The sequence below is a fragment of the Mus pahari genome, chromosome 23 (assembly GCF_900095145.1).
Source record: "Mus pahari chromosome 23, PAHARI_EIJ_v1.1, whole genome shotgun sequence".
Lineage (NCBI taxonomy): Eukaryota > Metazoa > Chordata > Mammalia > Rodentia > Muridae > Mus > Mus pahari.
Window position 1 is genome coordinate 37,173,773 of NC_034612.1, and position 18,151 is coordinate 37,191,923.

Genomic DNA, 18,151 nt, shown 5'->3' on the forward strand with positions numbered 1-18,151 from the left:
AGTGCTGGGATTAAAGGTGTGCGCCACCACGCCCGGCTGAGAACCACCACTTTTAAAGTCTGTCAAACACCATGCAGTGGTGTAGTCAAGATAGTTGGCTTGCACATTGCTTCACATGCTTTTTCTTTCTGTGATAAGAACTCTTGAGATCTTCAAGGATTAACAGTGCTAGCTGTTAAAGTCGCCACGCCACCCAGCGGCTCACTTGAACTCTTCCTCTGAGTACCATCTCCCCAACTCCCCTTCCTCCTTCCCTCCAACAGACCTGGAATATCTGTGCTTTAGGTCACAGTATTATTATTATTATTATTATTATTATTATTATTATTATTATTATTATTGCGGCTGAGAAGAACTCCTGTGCACACAGGTTTGTCCATTTCCTCATTGATGAGCACAGGTTGAGTTTATTACTTTGCTACTGTGGAAATGCTGTAGTGGGCATGGGGATAAGACACTCTCCAACTTAACTGTGTCCTTTCCTTTCTGTTGCTGTGGTAAACCACTGTGACCAAAAGCACCATAGCAAGAGTTTAGTTTGGCTTATGGTCCCAGAACAGTTTGAGCCAAATTAAATTCCTGCTGCTTAACAACCTTGTGAGGCAGCTAAGACGATCACCACCGCTACAAAAAGCCGTCCTCTGCCTCTGATTGGCTTTTCTGTCGTTAGTTAAGCAGTACTTTTCTTTCTCCTTGGTCTGTGTGGACATGAATTAAAGGATTTCAGTAATGCTTCATTCAAATTCACAGCGTAAGTGTTTTCACAAACCAAGCCTGACATACTGGCATACATGCCTGTTAGCCCAGCTCCAAGAGGCAGGCAGGTCTCAGTGAATCTGAGGCCACCCAGGACTACAGAGTGAGCCCCAGATCTTCTCGATGCCTTTCCGTGAGTGCACCCACACTGAGCGTTAAAGTCCGTACATGAGTCTTCCTTTGCAGGATAACTAACAGCAGTCTTCGTGGGGAGGCCCTAGCTCACCTTGGAGGCTGTGGTATTTACCAGCCAATGGCTACATTTAGTACAACTTATTCCATGCCTCTTCCTCTTGTCATTTGGGACGGTTATGAGTTGGGGCCTTACATACATCCTTATAGCTCTCACCTTCTGAGGTTACAGGAGTGCACCACTACCATCAGCTCAGAGCTCATTCCCTGAAGTCCACTCATCCTTTAGCATGGCTTTAGGCAGAGTGCCATTGTGTGTCCCAGGCTGGCCTCACACTCCCTGGACCGGACCTCCCTCTCTCAAGCTCCTGAATGCTGGGGCCTCAGGCACAGGTCATCACACCCAGGCTGTCTCGTCTTGTGTAGAAACTCCCCAGGGTTCCAGTTGAGTTTTACCTTGTTTTCCAAACCTCCTCGATGTGGACCTTCTTCCTTGGATGTTGGCAGGTGCCCCCACACAATCGAATGGTTTTCTGAAATTAAGTTCAAATATCCTGAATTTCTTCATCTATGTCCTTAGACAGTAAATCATGAAGAACCAGTACTGTGTCTTGTTTACAGATCCACAAGACCTTGTCACTAAACTACTCATCACCGCTGGCTCCTTAGAAGCTGTGGGTGGCATTTTGCAGGTGTCCTGTGGAATTCCAGTCATCTGCTCATGGTTTTTTTGTTTGTTTGAGACAGGACCTCTCTCTGTGGCCCTTGGAATGACAGGGATCCTCTCGTCTGAGACTCTAGTGTGGGGAATACCAGGTGTGAGCCACCACACCCAGCTTCCCTCCCGCTTTCCAGTCAGAATTTTCTCTGGGCTTCCGGCCCTTTTGGAAGATCTAGCCAACCACGTGCTTTCCTCTCTAAGTCCTCCCTGCCCCGTGGGAAGGTGGTCTGGCTGCCATGGTCGCTCAGCTTCTCGTGCATTCTGCCCAGAAGGTTCTCACACGTGCTTGACTGAGTTGCGGACTTGAGGAATGGTAATGGCCAGGCCCTGTCAGAGAGCAGCAGTGAATGGTGCAGGTTCCTGCCAGTTAGAACATGTCTGTTATCTGAACCTGTTTTTCCATCCACCATGTGACATATCCTGTACTTTATAGTTAGTTGATCAAAGGTGACTTCTTAAAGACTTGGGAAGGCACCAAGCACTTGTGTCCCTTGTATTCTTGTCCCTCAGCTCTGGTGTCTGCGGGTCACCTGACTCGGTTCTGAGCCACTGCTGTGAGGTACAACTATTCTGACTTTAGTCCTTGTGAATTCTCTTTTCCCTTTGTTCTTTATTATTTACCTTTTATTTTCTCCTTTGATTGGTTGCCTTAAATACTTATTGCTGCATAAATGGACATCATTTCACTCAAGAAATGGGAGGAGGGGCCTGTGAGAAAGTCTACCAACCTTGATCTGAGTGGGATCCCCAGAACTCACATGAAGGAGAGAAGTGGTTCATAAGAGTTGTCTCTGATCTCCCCGTGCATGCTAGTGCACACACATGCGAATAAATTTCAAATTTTAAAAGAAACACACGGCCCCAATTATCTCAAAGCTAATTTCATTGACTTTGGTGCTAGGAGGTTCTGACAGGCATGCAGCCTCTCTCTACAGAAGGCTGAGCCACCGTCTTAGCGGACATGGTTAAAACGAGTGCAGGACGGTGTCTGGGATTGGTTTTAAAATGGTTAAGGTAGAACTCCCTTTGTAGACCAGGCTAGCCTTGAACTCACAGATCTGCTTGCCTCTAGCTTCTGAGTCCTAAGATTAAAGATGCCCACCACCATGCCTAGCCATGAGTGGAGAAAAGAGGAAACCCTCACTAATGTTGGGCAGAAATATTTATCATTGTTGGGTTAACTGACGTTTCAGGCTTGATTAGTTTCTTGGTCTCTGTTGTTGAGTTTGAGACAGAGTCTTACTATAGCTGGGTCGTCTCCTAACTCACAGCAGTGGCCCACGCCTGGCTGGACTCTGTGTGTGTGTGTGTGGGAGGGAGGGAGAGGGAGGACGGAGAGAGACAGAGACAGGGAGAGAGCTCTCAAGCTAGCTAGCTCTGGGGACCAAACCTGGCCCTTGCACCATGCATCTTAGGCAGGCAGGTGCTCTGGTCTGAGCGTGGCCTCAGCACTGCCATTTCTTTACTATTGTAAACATTTTAAATGCACACACACATATACATCTGGCAATTCATGTCTTCTGGTTGTTTTTCAAATTAAGATGAAACAGATTTCTTATATTAAAGATATATAACTTAATAATTTATATTGCATTTTCTAGTTTGTCTCCACCCCCGTAAAACACTTCCTTTTCTTTAATTAATTAATTTAGTTCACATCCCAGTCAGAGTTTTTCCTCCCCCTCTTCTCCCACTCTCTTCATCCCTCTCCCCCTCCTTCCCTCCCTCACTACCCTCTCCGTTTCCCCGAAGAGAAGGGGAGGCCTCCAGTGGGTATCAATCCTCAGCCTATCAAGTTGCACTAGGACTAAGCTCATCCTTTTTTTATTGAGGTCAGACAAGGCAGTCCAGTTGTTGAGAGTCTCACATGAAAACCAAGCTGCACATCTGTTACGCATGCGGAGAAGGCCTAGGGAAAACACTTCTTTTTCTGAGCTGGGAACATAGTTCTGTGGTAGAGTGCTTACCTAACATGTAAGGCTGGAAGGCCCTAGGTTTGCTCTTCAGTGACACGCGCGCACATACACACACACACACACACACACACGGAAGGAGGGAGGGAGACACAGTTTCTGTTTAAGTTTTTTTTTTCCTTTAAAGTTTATTCAATACAACATAATCTCCATCTTCACTGAAGTAGCTGACCACGTCCACAACCAAAGCCGCCTCTAAACTGGAATTCAGTTGCTGAGCCAGCCCCAGCCTCAGCTTTCTTGTCAGCTGCAAGGGGCACAGCACTCCTTCTGTAGGTGTCTCTGTCGGCCTCCCCTCTTGGGAATCTTGCAGGCCACTCACCCTCTGGACCTTTGGGCTGAGGCCTGCCAGTCTCAGGACGGCTACAGTGCAGGGTGGCGGGTACGATCTCCAGGGTTAGGTGCAGGTAAGCTCGGAGATACTGGATGCCCTCATTCGTAAGGTACCAGGAGAAATGTCTCCAAGCAAACCGCTCCTTCACGTAGCCGAGAGACTGCATGGCCTTCATTCCATGAAGGTTGGGCACATACTTGTCTGCGAGCTCAGGGTGTTTGGGCATGTGGACATCCTTTTTGGCGACCATCACGCCTTCCTTAAAAAAGGGGTTCATAGATGGCAATCCAATTCTTCTTAGGCATCAACATTGCGACGGCTGCAGGGTCCAAGGGGGAGGCTGGAAAGGAAGGGCATGTTTAAAGTTTTGTATTGAAAACTCATAGCCATTTTAAAGAAAGTTGTTCCAGCAAGGTTCTAGTTATGCAATGATGATTTCCAGAAATCTGTGCATGTCTGCTTCTCAGACATCTTCTCTTTTCCCAACAGGAAAGCCATAGAGGAACTGCTAAAGGAGGCAAAGCGTGGGAAAACCAGAGCAGAGACAATGGGGCCGATGGGCTGGTAAGTTCCTGCATAAACTCCTCAAACCTTAACCAACAAACAGGAGGGTCGCCACAGGTGTGATGCCAGCCTGTGATTCTGGGCTGGAGATGACAGGATGTGAGTAGAGCTTATCAAACCTCAGGAGCTGCGGGAATTACCCAGAGGCTGGTGTAAGATAGGAGTGTTGTGAGCCGGGTGTGGTGGCTCACGCCTTTAATCCCAGCACTTGGGAGGCAAAGGCAGGCAGATTTCTGAGTTCGAGGCCAGCCTGGTCTACAGAGTGAGTTCCAGGACAGCCAGGACTACACAGAGAAACCCTGTCTCGAAAAAACCAAAAAAAAAAAAAAAAAAAAGATAGGAGTGTTTCAGACAGCAAGACACAGTGGGCAGTGGGCATATGTAGACAGTGTGGGATGGAGTTTATAATTTATTTGGTTCACAAGGGCCTAAGATTTGGAGATATGTTGCCCAAATAGCAGTGTTATACCTGTGACCATCGGTTTAGCCACTTGAACCAACATTTACCTCGGAGTTTCTATACAAGCTAGAGTGTGTTCCGACTTAATAATTCGAGTGGAATTAGATGAGGCAATGGGAAAAGGCAGCCCTTGGCTGACAACCTGACTTCGATCCCAGGGACCCTCGTGGTGGAAGGAGAGAACTGACTTCCTCAGGTTGTCCTCTGACCTCCACACACACGCAAAATAAAATGTAAAATGATACCGTGAGCAGAGGAAGAGTGCAGCCGTGTGAGCTGCCTCGAGTTCGTCAGGCATGCGTGGTCACAGCAGATAGACGTCAGTAGCGATGCCGTGAGTGTGCTGACACTGGAGCTTTCCTACCACTAACAGTTCACCACAGAGGGATGCCAGGGGGCCCCAAGGCAGGACTGTGGCAGTGGGAGAAGAACAGGCACTTGGGGTTCCAGTGTATCTTGTTTTAGGCCTTGTGTCTTCTCTCCTTTGTAAAATTATTTCTTTTGGAGGTTTCCATACATGTGTACAATGAACTATGATCGTATCTGCCTCCAGTCTTCCCCCTCGAGCTCCCCCTGTATCCCACCCACTGCTCCCCCTCCCAACCTAACTTTCATTTTAATAACCCACCAAGTCTCTAGTAAGTGCTGCCCATATGTGTGTGGGTATGGGCATCCATGGAGCATGGGAAACCTAACACCTCACCAAAGAGTGCTTCTCTCCCTCCAGTGCTGCCAGCTTCCAGGAGCTGGGCAGTAAGGCATGGTGCCTGGAGATCACCTCCCCCATCTACACCAGGGCTTCTTTCGGCCCTGAGGGTGACTAGCTGCTTCCAGGTCATGAGTGTGACAGCCATGTCGTGTCCAGGAGGCAGCATTTCACATACTCCTCCCCACTCCATATTTACTTTAAATATGCCTGTATTTCTTACTTATTTTCCATGCGTGGGTGTTTGGCCTGCTTGTATGTCTGTGCACTGGATCAAAGGCGGTTGTGTGGGAGCTGGGCACAGAACTCCAGTCCTCTGCAGAAGCAGCCAGTGCTCTTAAGTAACCACTGAACCCTCTCTCCAGCCCTTGGTTTTCTTTTTGAGACAGGGTATCTTGTATTATAGATTGCCCTCACACTCCCTGTACAGCCAAGAATGATTTTGATTTTTTTAAAATTTTGTGTGTGTGTGAGTGTGAGTGTGAGTATGTGTGAGAGTGTGTGAGTGTGAGTGTGTGAGTGAGTGTGTGTGAGTGTGTGTGTGTGTGAGTGTGTGTGTGAGTGTGAGTATGTGTGAGAGTGTGTGAGAGTGTGAGTGTGTATGAGTGAGTGTGTGTGAGTGTGTGAGTGTGTGTGTGAGTGTGGGTGGGTGTGTGAGTGAGTGTGTGTGAGTGTGAGTATGTGTGTGTGTGAGTGTGTATGAGTGAGTGTGTGTGAGTGAGTGTGTGAGTGTGTGTGAGTGTGAGTGTGTATGAGTGAGTGTGTGTGAGTGTGTGTGAGTGTGAGTGAGTGTGTGAGTGAGTGTGTGTGAGTGTGAGTATGTGTGTGTGAGAGTGTGTGAGTGTGTATGAGTGAGTGTGTGTGTGAGTGAGTGTGTGTGAGTGAGTGTGCGTGTGTGTGTGTGTGTGAGAGTGTGAGTGTGCGTGTGAGTGAGTGTGTGCATATACCCTCCAGGCAGAAGAGAGCGTTGAGTCCCCGGGAGCTGCAGCAATAGCCTGTTGTAAGCGGCCTGACGTGGATGCTGCGAGTCAAACCAGGGTCCCTCTACAAGAGCAGTGTGTGCTCCCAACCCCTGACCTGTCTCTAAAACCCTGATCCTGCTGCCTGTACCTCCCAAGTGCTAACTTTACAGGGACATGTGACGAGGGGGCTAACCCAGGCCAGGCAAGTACTCTGTCAACTGAGCTACGGTCCGGTCCTTTGTTTTGTAAATTTGGATTTTAAACCATGCACACCATTTTCTTTTCTTTTTCTTTTTCTTTTTTTTTTTTTAAATTTATTATATGTAAGTACACTGTAGCTGTCTTCAGACACTCCAGAAGAGGGCATCAGATTTCGTTACGGATGGTTGTGAGCCACCATATGGTTGACTGGGATTTGAACTCAGGACCTTCGGAAGAGCAGTCGGTGCTCTTAACCACTGAGCCATCTCACCAGCCCCACACACCATTTTCTTACATTATAAAGCTAAATTAAATCAAAATAAAGAAAATATTCCTTGGAACAGCCTAAAATACACAACAATGCAAGGTCCCTCAGCACTGCCAGGTTAACCCATCACGGATATGACATAGTTTGAGAGTTTGTCCTCTCTTGAGTGCAATTTTAGTGTCTATTGAGACAAATCACATAACTGAAATAGGAAACAAATGTGGTCTCTTGGAATCTGTGGAAAGGTGAATAAGTCAAGTTAGCTCTGGAATTCTTTTTGTAGTATACTTTATGCTGTTTGATATTTTCATATAAAAGATGTTCTGAACAAAAAAAAAGAAAACATTCCTAACTTCTAAAAGCCAAGCAAAATAAGGCAAATAGATCCAACTAAGCCAATTGTGTGGGGTCTCTTGGCCCATGGGCACACAGAAAAAAAGTATTTCAAGTAATCTAAGATTTGACTCTATTTCTAGGAGACCCCACTACCACCAAAAAAAAGCAAAGAACCTGTCTCCCTCATTGTGGTATTGATGCTGAGATTAACCCCATGGCTGCCCGTGCTTCTGAGTCTGTCAGTGGAAGTGACGGGCTCTGCCACATTCCCTGCCCGATCATCATAGAGTAGGCTGAGAGTATAGGACAGCCCACCCGGAGCACCAGGATGCCAAGTATAAGAGATAACAGTCAGTAAGTTCTAAGACACAGAAATACTGACTGCCCAGCTTTCAGCAGTAAAGCCCAGGGCCAGCCCGTAGGAAAGTACTGTCTCTCACTGGAAGGAGATAGGGGGCCTCTGAGGGACCATTGCTCATACACCTGAAGCGAATAAGCCAGAATAAGCCAGACTGCAGGACTAGAGACAGTCTGGCAAGATAGCCATCATTTCTAATACCAAGCTTCCCAAGGTGCCTTCAGGCTTCAGTGGTTCGCTAGAACTTGCAACATTGCTAGACTCTGTTAGACTCATGGTTCTAGGGGATTACAGGGGAGAGATACAGATTAAAATAAGGCAGGATAAGAGCCTACAAGCACGGGATCTGGGAGGGTCCAAAACCTGAAGCCGCTCTGCCTCTCCCTTGAGGAGTCAGGACACGCTGCCTCCCAACGACGACAACATCAGTGAGAGGACTGGAGGGTTGCCAGCCAAGGGAGGGCCCACGGATCTTCATAGTTTTCACTATGGCCCCATTGTGTGGGTGTGGTTGACTGATTCATTACATGGTTGGCCGATTGTTTAAATGGTTGACTGATTGATTGATTACATGGTTGATTTTTTTTTTTTTAAGTTTCCAGGTTGGCCCATATCACATGACCTAAAGCTCTCACCTTACCTCAACATAGTTGATCTCTCTTGTGTGGCCAGCCCTCCTCTAGGTGCGGCCAGCTCCACCCTCAACAGAGACATTTCTGTCACGTAGGATGTAGATCACTTTCCAGAGGCTGAGAGTAAAGATGAGTGAGCCCACCCTTTCCGTCAAGTCAAGCTCTTACCTCACGGGAACAAACAGTAAGATCTGGAAAAGCTTGTCATGCCAGAAAGCAAAAATCTGTCAAAGACTAACAGCAGGTTGGAAAGTCTTTGGAACCAATCTGAAGTCAAAGATAGAATAATTTGATCAAAAAAAAAAAAAAAAATGAAATAATGATTAGATCACCTAAACCATATTGAAACCCTTAAGGTTGTATGCTGGCTGGTTTTATGTCAGCTTGACACAAGCTAGCATCATACTTGAGGAAATGCCTCTATAAAATTGGGCTGTAGGCAAGCCTGTGGGGCATTTTCTTAATTGGTGATTGATGGGGGAGGGCACAGCCCATTGTGGCCCTGGGTTCTATAAGAAAACAGACTGAGCAAGCCATGGGGAGCAAGCCAGTAAGCAGCACCCCTCCATGGCCTCTGCATCAGTTCCTGCCTCCAGGTTCCAGCCCTGTTTGAGTTCCAGTCCTGACTTCTTCCAGTGATAAAAGTGTAAGCCAAATAAACCCGCTGCTCCCCAACCTACTTTTTTGGGGGGGAGGGGGGTTCAAAACGGGGTTTCTCTGTATAGCCCTGGCTGTCCTGGAACTCACTTTGTAGAACAGGCTGGCCTCGAACTCAGAAATCTGCCTGCCTCTGCCTCCTGAGTGCTGGGATTAAAGGCGTGTGCCACCACTGCCCGATTCCAACCTATTTTGCTCATTGTGCTTCATCTGCAGTAGTAACCCAGCTAAGACAGACTGTGAGAAATACTGCATTCCAAACCCCTGGTCCCTCTGAAGAGTGTCAGGAACCCAAACCCCTGATCACAAAATGGGCATGGAGAGGTTCAAATACATCTCAGCACTGCGAATACCTGACAGAGTAACACTTAGAAAAGAGCTGCACCTCGCCAGGCGGAAGCTCAGCACATAGGAGACCAAAGCAGGCAGGATAGTAAATTCCAGAGCAACCTGAGCAAAATGGCCACTTCCAGATCGATCCATGGCCATTAAAAGATGGCTTCAAGGCAGAGCAAACAAGCTGATACAAAGTCCTAGATTTAATTCCCAGCATCTCTCCCCTCAAAAGCATTAACCTAGCTAACGTATGACAGAAGTGTGACAGAACAGAGAGTCATGGGCCAGTTTTCTACAAGATTGGAGGTTGAGCCCAGGGCCTCATGCAGTTCTAAGCAAGCGCTCTGCCACTGAGCCATAGCCTTAGCCCCAAACTGTATAAGGCAAGCAATCCTGCTTAAGAAGAATTTTATTAAAGAACCAGCCAGTAAGCATATCCTCAGATTAGACTGGGAAATGCACATTAACAGTGCAATGACTTCTGCTGTGAGTGCACTCACGGAGTGAAAATGTGAGGAGATTGCCAACCGAGTGAAGCTGAAGTGTGGAATAACCAGAAACGTAAGTCATACAACTACTTTGAAAGCAGTTGGCAGTTTCTCATAAATATACACTCACCACACAGCATCTTCAAGCAGCTTACCAAAGAGAATTCAAAACAGAAATCTAGGGAGAGCTTGGCTCAATGGCATTTATTGCAGCTTTGTTTATAAAAGCCCCAAACAGAATGGCTGCAGTAAACTGCCTGGATGAATCTCAACAGCAGCATGAAGACTCCAGACACAAAACATGGCTGTGTATGGTTCCACTTATTTGGCATTGGGACATAACAGCCATCACCAGTTGGTGGAACCTAGGGGCTAGAGAAGGACTCGGAGAGTTCCGTATCCTGACTCTGATAGAATCGGATTTCCTGTATTGGTTGAAGACCAGAAAACTAGTCACTTTAATAAATAAACTTGGAGACTAGAGAGGTGGACCAGTGATTAGGAACACTGGCTGTTTTTCCAAACCTGGGTTTGCTGTGCCCACATGGTGGCTCACAACCACCTGAAATGCCGTTGGCGGGGCTGGCACTCTTCTGGTCTCTGGAGGCATGCGCATGGTGCACATACTCTTGCAAGCAAACATTCCCACATATGAAATAAATCTTTTAAAAAGAGAGAAACTTACATACATTTTATGCAAATTATGCCATAGCAAAACCTGTATTGACAGAGGGAGGCCGGGAGCCTGGCTCGGTGCTAAAGCACTTACCTGGCGCATGCAAAGTTCTGTGTTATTCCCTAGGACAACAGAAACATTTATAAACTCCAGTCTTTGACTGTGACTGTGTAAAGGACGTCAGTGGCTGCTGAGTCTGTCGGTGAAAGGGGGTGGCACACGTCTGAGGGTCTGAGGTCTCCACTGTTGCAGTAAAGCATCAGGAACAAAAGCGGCCTGGGGAGGAGAGAGTATGTTTCATTTTACTGCTCTCGGCCACAGTCTTATCACTGAGGAGAATGAGGGCCAGAGCTTGGGCAGGGCAGGAATCTCCAGGCAGGAGCTGCTGCTGAGGCCGTGGAGGGCGCTGCCGACTGGCCTGCTCCTCGTGACTTAGCCCTCTTTCTTACAGACCCCAGGACCATCACCAGGGGTGGCCCAACCCACGTAAGCTGAGTCCTCCCACATCAACCATCCATCAAGAAAATGCCCTCCAGGCTTGCCAACAGGCCGTCCTGTGGAGGCATTTCTCAGTCACAGTTCCCTTTGAGATAGCTTTAGCTGTGTCAAGCTGGGGGAAAAGGCACTTTGTGCTTCATGTTGGTTTGTGACAAACCCCATCATATTAGTGATTGTTGTTTATGGTGCTGGGAATAAAGCCTGTGTGTGGCCTCACACAGTGCTAGACAAGCTCTCTTCTACAGAGCCACAGGTGGGGGGGGGGGCAGACAGACAGACATCGTGGTTAAGACACTGAGCCAGGTCTGGTCAGTCTCTAGTTAAAGCTGCTTCAGAGAGCAGAGGAGTGTTTTAAATGGCATCGAAGATTGCAATCCTAGCATCCAAGGTGTGGATTTTTACAGATCAAGAAATGCATTGCCTTTAACAAATGAATTACAAGGAGAAAAGAAGGAAGGACCCTGTGAATGAACAGATCTGAGGCATATCAAATAAGATGCTTTGTCAGGGTCCTTACCTGCAATAACTATTAGTAGTCTGGAGAGATGGCTCAGCAATTAGAGCACTTGCCACTCTTCCAGAGGACCTGGGTTCAGTTCCCAGCACCACATGGCAGCTCACCCACAGTCATCCCTAGCTCCAGGTCAGGGGACTGATGCCCACCTCTGGCCTGTCAGGCACCAAGCACACACATGGTATACAGACATGCATGCAGACAGAGCACTCATACACATGAAAATAAATAAATCTTTAAAACTTTTAAAAGTAAAATAACTCTGAAAAGGACATATGAGGGCTGGGGACTGACACAGGAACTTGCCCTGCAAGCATGAAGACCTGAGTTCGAGTCCCAGAACCCAAGAAAAAATGCTGGGCTTGACAGAGGGTGCTTGTGATGCTGGGGCTGAGGAGGTAGTAATGGGGCCCTGCTGTCAGCCAGCTTAGCCTGGTTAGTGAAAAGCAGGCCAGAGAGAGACCTGTCTGAAAGGACATTTGGAAAAATGACAACTAAGGTTGGCCTCTGGCCTCCGTATGCATGTACACACATTTGAACTTTCCAGACAGACAAGACAGACAGACACACACACACACCTTCTTTTCTAAGACATGAGGGAGTGAGAGAATGGCTCAGTGGTTAGGAGTGTACACCGCTCTTTCAGAGGAGCCCCTGTTGCTTGCCAGCACCACAGCGAGTGGCTCAGGGCAGCCGGTATCCAGCTCCAAGGAATCCAATCCTATCTTGGCTCCTGCGAGCACTGTACTCCTTCACACACACAGACGTGCATACACATAATTTAAAACAAAATAAATGTTCTTAAAATATGTGAAACAACTAGAGATATTTGAAGATACTAAGGAAATTCACGGTGGGTTTTTAGTCGTGATAATGGTCTTGATGTTTTAAATTATTTTTGTTACTGTGTGAGCATATGATACACATGAGGTCAAAGGTCAACTCTGTCCAGTCCTTTCTCTGTTTCTGCCTTTATCTGAGTTCTTGGATCCAGGCTGTCAGTCTTTGTTTGTTTGTTTTTCAAGACAGGGTTTCTCTGTATCCAGGCTGTCAGTCTTTTGTTTGCTTGGTTTTGGTTTCAACATAGGGTTTCTCTGTGTAGCCCTGGCTGTCCTGGAACTCACTCTGTAGACCATGTTGGCCTTGAACTCACAGAGACCTGCCTGCCTCTGCCTCCCAAGTGCTGGGGTTAAAGCTCCCGAGTGAGGCTGCCACTCTCACATAACAAGCATTTTACCTGCCAAGCCAGGTTCATTTGGTGTGTTTCCAGTTTTATCTACACATGTGGAATCATCTGCCAGATTTTAACTTCTGTCGTTCAGAAAACACTACTGAACACATATGTCCCGCTGTTGTGACTTTGGAGTGGGATCAGGGCATTGGCACTCTAACCACACACCCAAGTGATTCGAAAGGTGCAGACATGTTTGAAAAGCCACCGATCCTGCTTCACTAAAAAGAGTTGGAACACCTTGCTAGGCAGATGTAAAGTGGCCCTGCACCAAGGCTGGGGGCAGATAGCCTGCTGCACTCGCAGCCTGGCTAGGATGGGGCTCTGGCGTGGAGAACAGCCTCTGCACAGACCTTAAAGGAGCAGAGAGCAGGTTGCTCACACATAAACCATGGCTTGTTTTCTAAGTACATAGAAAGACTTTATTTCTAAGTAATGGTTTTAAATTTGTAATGTAGAATGTGAGCAGGATTGTTTAATTTGGGGTGTTCCATAGGAAAGGTCATGGAACCTTGAGCAGAGGCTGCTGAACTAGAGGAGGCATGAGTGGGACGCCATTTTTGTTTTCTAAAGAAAGGGACTGTTTGGTGGCTGGGCATACTGCCTTGGGTATGTCTCAGCAAACGCATTTCTGAGGTTTTTGTTGGGAGCCATTGCAAGTGACCTCCTGGCCCATGTGGCTTACGTTAGTGGGCGTAAAGGAATGTATAGACACGCATCGGAGCCTGCCCGCTGCCTGTCTTCCTGGGCTGCAGAGCCAGCTGTGCTCTGCCCACAGTCACCTCAGCGTCTCTGCAGCCCAGTTATCCTTCTGCTCCGATGCCTGACGGGAAGAAGCAACAGGAGAGGGTCCGAGGAGCAGCGGCCTGTGGGTTCTCAACCCGGCTGTTTTCTGGTGCCTGCGGGGTGTTTTTCTAAAGGGGTCGGGTCGACTGCAGGCAGAGAGGAAAGACCCTACCTCACCTCTGCTGCGGCATCCGTTTCCAGGCCTGCCACCACCACTCGGCTGCTCCCTGGCAGGCCGGTCAGGCATTGGGAAGGAGATCACTTCTCAATCTCTGTGGACATGGGTGGCTTTCTGATCCATGTGGACTCGCTGCCCGCTGGGCCTGAAAAAGAGTTAAGGAGCCTTGTTTTTCTGGCCTTTGGCTTTTCCCGCTCTGGTGGATAGACAAACAGGAGGTGATCTCAGTTGAGTGAGGAGGCTGGGAGGAGTGCGCGTTTGTCACAGATAAGCCCTCCATGATATTCCAGGACCACAGAAATCCAGACTTCTACTTTATGCTTCAAAACGATGGGGCCCAGAGAAGTTCCCTGAGACCCTGCCCTGCCCCAGGCTGACTCTCTGCTGTGGGACTGGAACATTGCCTTGTGGTTGGCTCCTGTGCCAAGCCACCATTCTTCCCTCATTGCCTGATAACACTGCAGCACAGTGCTCACTGGCCCTGCGTTCTTCTCCTGTCTGTGATGAAGGGGAACTGGGGCCCTGAATGTGCTGCTGAGCGGTCAGGGTCTGGACCAGTGGCCCATGTGCTGCAGCGCAGGGCCTTCAGTCTGTCGCAGCAAGCCTGCCTGCTTCTGTTCCCCTCAGTATTCTCCACTGAGAGCCTGGTTTGCCTTCACTGCACAGGGCTAGTATAATGTCCCACAGACAGAGGTTTTGAAAATAGTAAATGCTTTTATATATACATTGTGACACAGGCACACATATATCCAGTGTTTCACAGTACTTTTAGGTACAGTGTTGGGGACACAGTAAGCCTTGGGAGTGTTTAAGTCATGAAGGAGGTTCATTTCTCAGATGGCCACATGCTGAGGCATCTGATTGCCAGATTGTAAATGCACTACCAAGGGTGATTATGGTAGCTGTGGCAGCATTAAACAACAACATGAGTTGTAATCAACTGTAGTTTCGAGATAAACAGCACCTCACTGCCTCAGCCCCAGCCCTTCCATCCATTCTAGACTCGGAGTCTCCAGGCTTGTAGCCTCCGTAGTGCAGAGGGTGTATGTGGAGCTGCCATCGCTGGTGTGCAGCATGCAGCTGCTCCATAGCCAAGCATCTGTGTGTCAGCTCTAAAGATAACTGGGACTCAGCGCTCTCCAGGGCCTGTCATGCTGCGTCAGTCAGTGCTCTTTGCCGAGACATTGTCCTGTGTCTCTGAGTGGCCAGCTGTCCCCGCTATGTGTGCCTCTGCTCATCTGCTGGAAGGAACCTCAGTTGTAAGCGCACTGACACATTTCGCCCGCGGTTGCTTCCCTGTTTGCTGGTAGCTAGACACTGAGGCTGTGGTGAGCTTTCCCCACATCTGCCACAGCTGGGCTGTGGTGTGACTGGAGTGCTGATGACTAGAGTCTAATGAGGGAGCGCTGTAGTGTTCAGGCATGGGCCCACTGTGTCACCTTTCCAGAGTCTTGTTGTAGAGTCTTGACTGACCTGGTACTTGAATTGTTATGTACCCCACGCTGGTCTCAGAATCATGGCAGTCCTCCTGCCACAGCACTACATGGCAAGGAAGGCAGAACAAACTCAGGAGCTGGGTCTGTGGGACCTGAATTGTTTTGTACAGATCTGGATAGTGTGGGTCAGCTGGGGAGAGGGGGAGTTTAACTCTCGAATTTATGATGTCTTCTTCCCTCTTCACGTCCACAGGATGAAGTGTCCTCTTGCTGGTACAAATAAAAGATTCCTAATTAACACAATTAAGAACACACTGCCCTCCCATAAAGAGCAAGACCATGAACAAAAAGAGGGCAGTAAGGAGCCCGGCAAAAGCCAGGACCAGGAGGAGACAAGCGGGAAGAAGCACCGAAGCCACTCGTACAAGCGCAGCCTTCACTCGTCCCGGGGCTCGGTGGGCTGCTCTCCCCCACGGAAGCGGACCTCCCGGACCTCCCGGGACAAGTGCGACCCACGGCCCAGCCGGCGATGAGACAGAGCCGCAGGGCCAGCCCAGCCCAGCACTGCACCTGCCACTGGGTGCAGCAAGGAGGACAGGGAGGTGGCTGGCTGACACCCGAGAGTGACTTTCTCAGTGTGTCCTTTGTTTTAAGGAGGCTGTTGGTACTGTGTTGTTGTTCTTATTGCTGTTGTTGTTAACGGGAGGAGAAAACGTTACTAAAAAAAAATTCTTAACTACCTTATCCTGACGGTGTCTCGGGGAGAGCAAGCTGACTCTGCATGGCCCCCGACATCATCCGTGTTGTCTTTATCATACCTTACTTGGAAGTTCATTTCAAAACAGGCAGTTTTAGAATTTGAGATTTTGAGGTTGTTTAAAAACTCCTAGTTTTTTGATGTACTGTACTTTTGTGATCATTTCCCAGAATTTCTCAAAAAAATCAATAAAATACTTAGAAACGCTGTGTTTTCCTCTTTTGGGTGTCAGACGCTAAGCTCACAGTCTGAAGAACTCGGCCACGCTGCATGGCTTCTAAGTGACTGGAGTGAGGAGTCCTCACAGCTCTGGGCCTCGTGCTCCGTCAGCTCGCAGAGGGTAAGAGAACGGCTCTAGTCCATTCCCAAGCTCAGCCCTTAGATAAGGTACAGTTATAGATTTGCTTTTTTTTTTTTTTTTTTTTTATAGATTTGCTTTTAAACATATGTGGTTTGGGTGGTTCTGTTTAAAACCCGTAATAGCGTAATTCTTTTCCCTAGCAGCTAACAAGCCCATCTGTGCCAATCTCTGCAAGCAGGCATGGTTGAACTGCAGAGGATGGTGGTTGTCAGGCCTGAGAATAGGGCTACACAGGGGAAGCAGCCGGCCCGTGCACTCACTCCTACAGCCTGTGGAGGGGGTCATCCATGCTGCCAGCCTGCCAGCCAGCGCTCACTCAGAGAAACAGGCACAAGAACAACCACAGGGCTAGCTCCACTCCTCTTCACCCTAGCACCCCAGACGCTAGGCTCTGGGTGTCGGACATGGCTAAAGCTGTGCGGTGCTTACTAAGAACAGAATTTGCTTCTTCCTGAACATTTCCAGACCCTCCCCGAGGGTTCCAGCCTTCCGTATCAGTGAACTGTCTAGTTAATGGCTGCAGATTCTCTCATTTTCATTTAAAAACAACAACAGAACCAAAAAAACCATTTGTTCCAGTGAGATGGCTCAGTGGGTAAAGTTGCTTGCCACAAAGCCGGTGACCTGAGTTCAATCCCTAGAGCCTACCCAGAAGGAAAGAGCCAACTGGCCTCTGATCTCTATGTGTGAGTGCACACACACAGTTACCTTCATACACACAAGTAACACTCTGACTTCTGTGTGCGTGCACGTAAATATACACTAAATGAATAGAAAGGTTAGAATTCAAAAATGTCAATTTAACAAATTCTAATGTAATGACTCAAATATGTGCAGCTCAAAAATATAAGCAGAAGACTTAACAGTAACATCTGAAATGTCTTAAGTGGAGATTAATGGCAGATGAGACATGTATTGAGATGACAGTAGTAGACACTGTTCAGCATAAACATAAATGATTGGGTTGAAAGAGCTAGAGGACCAATGCCAATTCAAAAGACCAAGTATGCTCATAGTTGGTGTCTATAAAGACAGAAAGAAGCCAGGAAAAACATGTACAAAAGTACTGACAAAAGTTTTCCAAATATAACAAAACCTAAGCCACACTGATGGCTCACGCCTGCAATTCTAACACTTTGGAAAATGAGGCAAGATTGCTGTGAGTTCAGGACCAGCCTAAGCTACATAGTTCTAGATCTGCCCTGGGCTACAAGTGAGACACTGTCTCAAAACAAAATGAATAGAAGTGTAAATGCACAAACACAAAAAGCTCAACAAACTCCAAGGCTAAGAAACACGGAGACACGAAGGGAGACACAGCCAGGCCACACATGATAGGTGGCCTCGATTGCCGGCTGGATGGATTCAGAAGTGCCCAGGACATTATTGAAGCATACCTCTGTGTATATCTGGGAGGGTGCCCCCAGAGACGAGTGGGTATAGCGGTCAGACCACCATGGATGTGGCTGTACCATCCCATAGCTGGGGACCCAGACAAGAGTACAAGGCAGGCAAGGAGAAAAGATACCACACAGAAAGGTGGTGTCCACTTATTCTCAGATATTCTCTGTCTGTCCATCTCCCCCTCCTAAAGGTCTTCCATTTGAATATCACATCACCTCTAAGACTTCGCCTGAGTCTCCAAGGAGACTTTGAGCCTGAGCTTGCTAATGCCGTTGGCACTGTTGAGGCTCGGGAGGCTCTTGGAGGTGGCCTGTGTGTGTTTTGTGGTTTTGAGCCTTTTGGAGGTCAGAACTGAAATCTGACTGAAGGTGACTGACGTCAAGTGGGCACTAGATAGACTTACTCATCATCACGTTTGTTAACACA

General features: G+C 47.9%; 1 protein-coding gene and 1 pseudogene across 1 annotated transcript in view; one reads left to right on the top strand and one right to left on the bottom strand.

Moving 5' to 3' along the window:
* LOC110312847 (protein POLR1D-like) overlaps positions 1–16,167 on the top strand; it is a 38,230-nt gene extending 22,063 nt beyond the window's left edge. Inside the window, exons 2-3 of the mRNA XM_021186765.1 lie at positions 4,406–4,480; positions 15,457–16,167. Of these exons, the coding sequence (XP_021042424.1) occupies positions 4,406–4,480; positions 15,457–15,736 (355 nt within the window). The 3' untranslated portion in view covers positions 15,737–16,167. The remainder of the gene's footprint in view (positions 1–4,405; positions 4,481–15,456) is intronic.
* On the bottom strand, positions 3,738–10,726 carry LOC110312845 (annotated as a pseudogene).
* Positions 16,168–18,151: the final 1,984 nt, after the last annotated feature.